This window comes from Habropoda laboriosa, unplaced genomic scaffold, assembly GCF_001263275.1.
Source record: "Habropoda laboriosa isolate 0110345459 unplaced genomic scaffold, ASM126327v1 scaffold39, whole genome shotgun sequence".
Lineage (NCBI taxonomy): Eukaryota > Metazoa > Arthropoda > Insecta > Hymenoptera > Apidae > Habropoda > Habropoda laboriosa.
The window spans coordinates 355683-365528 of record NW_017100138.1 but is presented as its reverse complement, the minus strand read 5'-3'; the positions used below and the strand labels follow the sequence as shown (position 1 = coordinate 365528).

The following is a 9846-nucleotide window of genomic DNA, read 5'->3' as shown; positions in this document are numbered from 1 at the left end:
GCACGGACGACGATGGTAATCATCTGTCAGTCGACTAATGAGCTTTACGTAAGCGCATACATCGTTGATGTAAACACGGTCTCTGGGTAAATGAATAACGTTTCACGAAAAGAGAGAGAGAGAGAGAAGCAAACGAAGTCGGAGGCGACATATGAGAACTGCGCTCGTAAACCGAGTCGCGATGCACGTGATAACAAAGGTTGGCCCTAGCCTCTGTCTACAGGGTGGATAGAGGAGAGCTGAAGGAGGAGGGCCTAAGGGCAACAGAAAGCAAACGCGTGCAGCAGAAAAACTACACAACTCTTTAATGCCTACCTGCCACAAACAGCATGCTGCGTTCCCTTCCGTGAAACTAAAAGAAATTATTGTTCTGGGTGTATGTACGTTGCTTACCAGGGTGCCACCAACCCACATCTCTCTCTCTCTCTCTTCGTGCCACCCCTTTTATCCAGCACCGCGTACCTAATATAATATTCGAGGCAATTACAGTGTTTGCGGATCAAACAGAGGGACTCGTTTCATCTCCTCCGTAACGCGCCTGCTCCCTCCACGTGACCAGTCACCCCTTGTCGCGCGTATAGGGGGTGGTGAGAATGTCATTGGTGGCAGAGACGAGGAACTGTCGATCGTCGATTTTCTCTTTCCATTTCCGATCAATTGGCTACGCGTTCCTTCACATGCAATTCGTTTCTCTTTGAGAGTTTTTAACCTTCGGACGACGATGGCCGGGTCACCGCTGACCCGACTTTTGGATGGCTTTGTTTCGAACCGGTATTTAAAATAGATTCGCGACGACTCTCTGTCTCCTTGTTATTTTAACACTTTAAGCGCCGGACCCGCTTCAAGGCGTTTTTACACGTTTGTGCAGAAGAAAGTATTATAGATATGTCCGCAATATTTATGTCATTAAAAATCGTCGCTGTGCCTGTAATAAGAACTACGTACAAATTTTTCAATAGAAATTTTCTGTTTTACAAGAGTTATTCTATGTCTTTTAATATCTATAAGATTGCAAAAATCATTATTATCGAGAGAAGGGTAACGTTTAAGATGCATAGATAGAGCTAGGGAAAATTTTTAAGGGTAGTTTAAGTGAACGGAAGGAAAACGCCGAAATATCAAATCTTTTTCAAAAAATTTTCCTTCTGTCCTTTCTTCTCTACCTGTCTCGATATGGTGATGAAAAAAGTATGGTAACTCTATTTATAATCTAAACTTGTCTCAATTAACCGAAGCGTTCATGCCTCGAAAAGGTTTTCCTTCGAATCGATGAGAATGGGTCGATGAAGCGAAGACGTCTTTTGTTGGAACCTTAACGACTAATACGGCAAACGTCGCAAAACATTTCAAATTCTACGGACTGTTAGAAAGTCGGCTTTGGCTCTGTAATTTAAATTGTACAATTTACAAGTCAAATGAAGTCGTCACTTCAGAGTGTAAATTGTAGTTATAACTTACTATTAGAAAGTATTTTAAATGGCGAGATATGTGCTCCGATCGATAATTTCAAACAATTTCAATATTTACCACAAACATGTCGTATGACGAAAATTATACCGGCTACTTTATTAACAAAGAGGACCTTTCCATGTGGAAAGCTGATATCTGTCCAACGATGTAATCTGAACTTACATTTATCTGCATAAAAATAGTTACACTATCTTTTACAACAACAAATTACCAACTAACAAAAACAGTGCAAGTGAAGAAAGAACCGAATTTGATGGAAATTACGCGTTCTATGGTTTTCAAAAAAATTGCACATTTATGGCTTTGGCATAAATCGGACGGTATCATTTAAAACAGAGAAAAACAATCATTTTTATCTCCTGTTCATCTTCTCTGCTTCTCAAATCTATTCGAAAACGTTATATCTATCTCGTCTGTACAGTTGTTCTTGTTGCAATTTCCCTGTCATTGTCATGCTTCAACAATGCTTTTGTATCGATTGTACGAAGGTTTGCAAGCCTACCGGCGTCGGTACGATTAAAGGCCCTCAGACAAAAACAGGAGGCATCAACGTAGAGACGGCGAAGCTCTGTCGGTGACATTAAAGAGAGTTGAGAAGAAAATTAATAAAAAGGGGCCAGAGGAGAGGTAGAACAGAGCGAAGGCGGCAGACGGTTCGGCTTTCGTCAGATGAATCACACGTTTCTTCTCACGTGCGACTACCTCGTAAAGTTTGCCTCCTGTTGCAGAATTTTCTTTCCATATGTAGAAGAGGCAAACAGGACGGTTGTTCGAGTTTTTATTTGAACTAGAAAGAAACGCCGCCGCAGGCGGTAGACCTGGCCTGGTGTTGTTGCACCATTTATATATTGTGTCCTGTTGCATCTTCTTGCCTCTCATACGTCTAATGCGAGCCTTACCTCATCCAGTTCCCATAAGCTCGTTTCGCTGTTACACGTTGAAAACAAACGAACACGTTCCATCTAGCGATTGTTTCACGTGTACAATTTAGTCCTGTTTCGTTACCGAGCCTTTCTACTTCCAAACTTATCAACTTCGAATGCGGTATCTTTCGTAAAATTCCTCGCTCGATTCGCGTACCTATATACAGTGACTGTCGCTTAAAATCGTACACCTGGGCAGCTCGGCCGATTTTTTGCAGACACCTCCACAATCTCCTGATACGAATATAATTGAAGATGTGTGGAACGAATTAGACAGGTAAATACGAATACACCAATGAGGAAAGTCTTGGGAAAGCTTTACAAGAGGAATGGTTAAATGTAACACCCGTGTTGCGTCGTGCGCTTCGAACAAGCGGTATGTCCGAGAGTGGTGGCGCAGGATTGTCGCTGGTTCGTGGTGCGGGTTATTTGCTGGTATGAAGTCGTGGTGTGGTGAGGTTGCACGTATTTTATTATGTTAAAAGAAAAAGACTTTATTTTGAAGAGTGGTAGTTTATGTGGTGTTTGTCTATTTTCCCTTTTTGATCTGATGTGCGCCGCCTTGGTGTGCTTATTTATAAAAAGGTTTAGGGGTACAAGGTGGTGGTCTCCGCGAACGGGTCTACCCCCTTGGACGGTCCTCCCTGGCCCGCGAGCATGCCGCCCACCCTGGAATTTCCAAGTTGGCAGGATGGTGATATGTCGCGATGACGGGGGAGTGAGGCCCAAGGGGTAGCTTCCAACGTGACTTTGGGCGGTCAGGGAGACGCGAGAGGTTTTATGACATGTCTATGTCTATTGAATGTTCACGAGTGGGCACCGGGAAGGTATATGGCCCGCAGAAAAGTTATTTTTCTGCAGCCATAAAACGCTTCCTGGGCTTCGTAGCCAATTTGAAAGAAAAAATTAATCAACGCGAAGAAGAAAAGGGGCGCATTCAAAAATAGCGTAAACAGGCGTCCATCTCATAAATCCAATCCCTAACAATCCGAATTTTGTGAAAATTTGGTAAAATCAGTTCCTCGACGACTAAAACGTGTTGAAAATGCATTTGGTTTACCCTGCAAAATATGAATACGAGTTATTTATGTTACATGTTATTGTAAAAATGTATCTAATCCTTTCTGTACGATTTTCACTCACAGCTAAGTTTCATACGTAATGACAAATTTTATCTAATTTACTAAGTATTACTAAACATTTTGTTATAGTTTTGCTATATGTCATTTGGTAGAATTTTCATGTTTTATTGAAAAAAAAAAAAAAAAACGGTTGAACCGCTAGGTGTACGATTTTAAGTGACAGTCACTGTATACTTGCAATAAATTCACCTTGTTAATGAGTTATTTCGGTATCGTTCGAGAGCAACGTCGAAGAAGCTTTGACTTTACTCAAGCTCATTCATTTCAGGAGTACAATTTATGTAAGACGTACATATTTATTTTTCTATTGTGTACCAACGACTGTTTCCTGTGGCGATTGTTTTCTATTTCCAATTTATCTATAATTCTGTTTCATTCAGGCGTTCTTCGACTTTTAGGGATATCCGTTTCCAAAGCGTTACCTTTGAAATTTCTTATTAATAAGTAACGTCGTTGTTAGCAACTTGAGCTTTGTTACTTTCTTCTCAATTCCTCTTCCCAAGTATAAAATGCTCAATATTTTGGTTTCTCCTATTTTACAATTAGCGCCATGCAACGGTGATATTAAAATTATTAAGATTAAGTATCACTTTCATACCTTACTCATAATAACACGTTCCTCTGAGATTTTGGTATAACAAAAATGTCAACTTTTCAATATGTTGCATTGGGCCTGACAAAATTCTCCGTCGTTAAAATCAATTTAATTTTAGAGACATTCGTTTACGTTTTATTAAATTCCTTTATTTTCGTCTGATTTTCTGAATTTCATTTTCCAAAAGAAACTTAATATTTACGATTTTGTCTCTGTTTTTCCGTTGCACCAATGCAGGAATACCGAAGTTATTTATTACCAACGTAAACTGACAGCCAGCTACTACTTCTCAACATAGTCACCGAATATCTATAAATACTAATCGCAACAAAGAACCAATTTTCTAATTCTGATAAAGTTTGCCTCCGATATTTCGTAGCTATTTTAAAGTTGTTTCCTTCTGTTTGTCATCCATGCTGAAATCTTTCCCAGTCGTCTCTTCTTTCATTCGGTCAAACACATGGAAATTGCGTGGTGAGAGGTCCAGACTATAAAGTAGATATTCTCATTGTTCCCATTGAAATTTACGCAACATCATCTGTGTCACAATCGCAGAATCTGGTCGAACATTGTCGCGAAGAGATACCACTTTTCTATTGAATTCTCCGGATCATTTGCTTTTACATACATGGCTATTCATAGATGCTTTCACGTTTAACAATAAGCTAAGCAAGTTATAAGGTTGTCCGGAAATAAATTGCGGCTTTCTGTTATGCCTTATTTACGGCTTTTCTATACGATATATTTTAAATTTATGTTTATTAAGTAATATACCGTTCGAACGTGTAGATATCGCTCTATCATATAAGCGATACACTTTTGTTTTTTACCGTCATTTGTTCTGAGTATAACATAAAAACGTAACAATGGAGAAGAAGCAAATTCGTACCATATTGTTATATGAATTTAAATTAGGACGTAAAGCCGCGGAAACTGGCCGCAATATCAATCATGTATTCGGTGAAAGCACAACTAGTGAACGTACTGTTCAACATTGGTTTAAAATATTTCGTGATGGTGATGAAAGTCTCGAAGATAAAGAAGGTCGGGGGCGGCCTTCTGCCATTGATAATGATGTACTGAAAGCGTATGTCGAAGATGACCCGTGTACAACTGTGAGAGAACTTGTAGAAAATCTAAATGTAAGTAAAACAATTGTATCTAATCACTTGAAGGAAATTGGAAAATCGGAAAAGCTTGATAAATGGATTCCCCATGAACTCAACGAAGGGCAGAAAAGTCGTCGATTCGAAATTTGCTCTGCACTCCTTAAGCGAAACGAAAGTGAACCATTTCTTCATCGAATAATAACGTGCGATGAGAAGTGGATCCTGTATGATAATCGCCGTCGTTCAGCTCAGTGGCTAGACTACGATCAAGCTCCAAAGCACTTCCCGATACCAAAGTTACACCAAAAGAAAGTTATGGTGACAGTTTGGTGGTCAAGAGCAAATAATAATGAAACTGTTACTTCAGAAAAATATTGTAAGGAACTGGAAGAAATGCATAAAAAGTTATTTGTTATACAACCAAGTTTGGTAAATCGTAAGGGCCCCGACTTATCCCCTACAGATTACCATTTTTTTAAACATTTCGATAACTTTTTGCGAGAAAAAATCTTCCGCGATAAAGAGGATGCTGTAAATACCTTCGTGGAATTTATTAATTCTAGAACTCCTGATTTTTATTGGAATAGAATAGAAACTCTTGTAAAACGTTGGAAAAAGTGTATAGAATCTAATGAAAATTATTTCGGTTAAATAAATTCATTCTAAGCAAAACTACACGTGTTTAAATCTCATGTACAGAAAACGCAATTTATTTCCGGACAACCTAATAACTGTTCCTCCATTAGGCAGTGACTTATTTATTGACTCGTCCTTCGATAATTATTCGGAATCAGGTGCACCTCGCCGATTTTGAACTTGAAATATGTTGTCAAAGTTATCATTTTGAACAACTTCTCCCTATATCAATTTAACCCAATATATAATTCATTGATTTATCTGTTTTTATTTATATTAATACTAGGTTTACAGGACGCGTGATTTTGACGTATTTCGAATTTCACTAGGAAAATTACAGAAACCGTTTACATTTCTCTCCTACCACTTATGCTTATTTATAAATTTTATACAACTATATTGTTCGTATTATCGTTCATTTGTAAGTTAATAGTGTATAATATGTTGTTTTTAAATAAAATAAGTTGCTTTTGGAAGAAAATATGCGATTTCATTCACGTGTCAATTTAACGCGTGTCCGTAGAGATAGGTATATAAGAAATGTCCGTAAACCTAGTGTTAAATATGATTAGCCTCAATCAGTTAAGTATAGATTAGGTTTAGGTTAGGTGTTTTGTGAATAACTCAGAAACTAAGGTAATATGTATAGGGAAATATGTAATATGTGGCAATATGTATAGGGAAAAGTTGTCCAAAATGATGACTTTGACAATATATTTTAAGGTGATCAAACCGCTGAAGTATACCCGATTACTCATCCTTCTATCTTCATTCGATGTACGTAATTTAATTCACGAATCATTCGTTCATGTCACCGATTACATAAAACTTATTCAAAAGCATTCATTGATCGTGCAAACAAAACAAAACAAAGTCATTCGGAAAAACACGACAACAGTTAAAATCCTACAAGATTACATTCCGTGAACTCTTTTCGTCCTAATGAAATTTTGCGAGAGATTTGGCGTGCCGTCCCATTCAGAGCCAAAGTGAATTCGATCGTACGGAACCGAATTACACGGGCCGTTCGCTCGACGTTTCGACCTAAAATGCTTTTTTCTTCTTCTCCTCTGTCAGCCCTCCCGTTTCCTTCTCTTGCATCTTCTCGCCGAACTCCGTAAGCCAGAACGTGACTCGAAGTCCGTCGAGCGAAAAGTCCATCCTACGTACCACACTTTGAAATTCGTCAAATTTTTCTCCTAAATTCCTCCAATTGACATTTCATACTTTTCTAAACATAGTTTTTGCTAATGAAGCATTCAAATAAAAGCACGCGTTTAGTTATCCAATCTTTCTTTGTGAAACGTGCTGGTCCAAAAAAGTAGTAGCATCAAGATCGAATAATTTATAATTTGTTAAACATATACAGAGTGAGCTACGTAAAACAGGCCACCTAATTATTTTATCTAGCTATGGTGGTACGAGAAAATTTTTAGACTAAAAATTTAAATAATCGCAAAGGAATTGATGGAAGGAAAATTCTTATATTGGGGAAAATAAATATGGAGAACGATATCGTCCAGATGACGATTCATGGTTTCGCAGTAATGTTGCAATTTCTTTACTAATATTCATTTTATGTTGCCGAATTGTTGTTGGTTCATTAGCGTAGACCTTGCTCTTTGAGAAATTCCAGAGAAAGAAATCAGGGGCTATCGGGCCTACCGATCTGGGCGGCCGATCGATGCTACCACTTTTGGAGTTCAAGCGGCCTGGAAACACGTCTTCTAGAAGTTGCTTCGTATCGTGTGTCGTACTGTTGGAACCACATGCTTTCTAGACCCAACTTGTCCACTTCGTGTGATAAGAAATTTCGCGACATATATCGTTAACCCTATTGCGTTCTTTCCTTCCACTATACACTTAAGGTCTTTGGATGAAAAAAAGGTCTTCGGTATTTCTTCTTGGGTCTTTTTTGACCCGAAGCACATATGCCTAACAATTTTCGTTACCAGCACCCCATAAGAACCCACGCAACAAACTTTTAACATAACGTTAAGAGAACCCGAACTTGACAACAGCAAAACTTATTGAGAAGATGAGAAGTCAATGGGTCAAAAAAGACCCAAAGACCGGACTAGGGTTAAAATATGGTGCAAAACGGTGCTTGAATGTCTCAATTCCTGAGCACGATGACGGATAGAGGTGTTCGGTTCTTGTTCAACACTGTCACGCACGTTTCGAATATTTCCAGCCGAGAATCCGGTTCGAGGACGGTCAGAATGTGGTCTAGCCGTCACAGTATCAAACTTCCGGAAATTCTCGGTCAAATGTTTCATTATTTTGTCATCAAGCACGCGATTTCGATCGAATTTTCCTCGTATTTTTTTATACACAACATTAGCGAACACTGATATGCAATACAAGTTTCTACGATAAACGCACGTTCTTGAACTGTGCAGCGATCCATAATAAATCTCCTATGTGTCTACTCCACAACTGTCAAACACCAACTGACAGCGTTGCGTTACACCAAAATGGCAGCCAATTAAAGGTATGGAACTAAGTTTCGGTACATCCTGTACAATAAACGTCTACGAAATGTTATTTCCAGCATGCAGACGTAGATTTCAGCGCAATTGCCCATTGTGTGATTAAAATCGCTTAACGTCGTTTTCCCACTTCGCAACGGTGAGATTTCGTCTAAGATTTCGGCTTTAAAACATCCGTGCCAACGTCGTGATTACAAATGGGACGACGAAGAGTTAATAGTCCGCTCTGAATACCGTTTGCAAAGCAAAACTACGATTCAAGAATAATACAGTCGGGTTCCGGATTGACAAATACTGTTCGCCACGTCTAACCATCGCTAGAAGATTTTCATTAATTTACTCCTCGGCTAACCAGTCTTACAAATCACTTGGGAACAGTAGGTATATTTGAATAACACAGACGTGCATACAGCTATAGAATCGGTGCATTGTATTCTCTCGTTTGGATATTCCGTATCTACGGTGTCGTTGAATTTCGAAGTAATGGCATCGATTATCTCGTTACAGAGATACCTATAGCTCTAGGCTTGGTGAGGATTTCCGTATTTTAAGGAAAAACGAGAAAACGAATGTCTACAGCAGGCATAGGCAACATTTCCTGGTTCTAACGCCAAGTTATCATTCTATCTCCGAGTCAAGGGCCAAAGTAAATGGGTTTTCGCGTGTGTTTTTATGTGTCAACATATTAATACCTCCAGTGTAATGTTGTACGTGATTATGTGTTTGATACGACTTTAGCTAAATCTTAGATAAAAAACGCTAGTATGTTAAATAAAATTGTGCAATTAAATACGATACTAATCAGTACCAAGAGGGCCGAATTTAAAGACTTCGCGGGGACGGATCGCGGGCCAAACTAAAAGAAGTCGCGGGCCGCGAGTTGTCCATACACTACCGGCCAAAAGTTTGGAATCGCTGAGCATTGCAATTTACACAAAAATTTCCAGAAAAAAGTCAGCGACTTTGAGAATTTTTTATCGTTCGAATCAATTGATACGAGATAAATTGATAAACGTAGCACCAGATTTAATATTGATGAAAAGTGGGATGTGATTCCAAACTTTTGGCCGGTAGTGTATGTGGTCTACAGTGAGGGTTCCTAAGAATTTGTAGCGGCGAGGCTGTAGCAATGAAGGTATTATAAAAAGGATCAGTGTGGATTGAAAAAATGATATCGTTAATGAAACTAAAGGTACCGTAAACTGGGGGAACATTGGCAGCTGTACACTCGAACACTCGATAATTCAGATGTAAATACGTAAATCAAAGTTTAGATCACAATAACTAATCGTTTTGTCTTTAACTGCATAAATAAGCTAATTAATTTAAGAATACATTAGTCGTTCGAATAAATAGAAAAATATAAAAGAGAGTGCATTGAACATAAGAAGGAAGAAATTTCAGTGACAATGTAACTTCAGATTAGTAAAACTTTAGCTGTCAATGCTTGTAGCGCAATCACAAAAGATACAAATGTAA

General features: G+C 38.6%; 1 protein-coding gene across 1 annotated transcript; it reads left to right on the top strand.

Moving 5' to 3' along the window:
* The first annotated feature begins 4996 nt into the window (after positions 1 to 4996).
* LOC108579635 (histone-lysine N-methyltransferase SETMAR-like) lies at positions 4997 to 6178 on the top strand. The gene is made up of 2 exons (XM_017943224.1): positions 4997 to 5681; positions 6162 to 6178. Exons 1-2 carry the CDS (start codon positions 4997 to 4999, stop codon positions 6176 to 6178), a joined length of 702 nt encoding a protein of 233 aa, XP_017798713.1.
* Positions 6179 to 9846: the final 3668 nt, after the last annotated feature.

Coding starts and splice junctions, on each gene's coding strand:
- LOC108579635 (XM_017943224.1), top strand. CDS start 4,997: ATGGAGAAGAAGCAAATTCGTACCATATTGTTATATGAATTTAAATTA.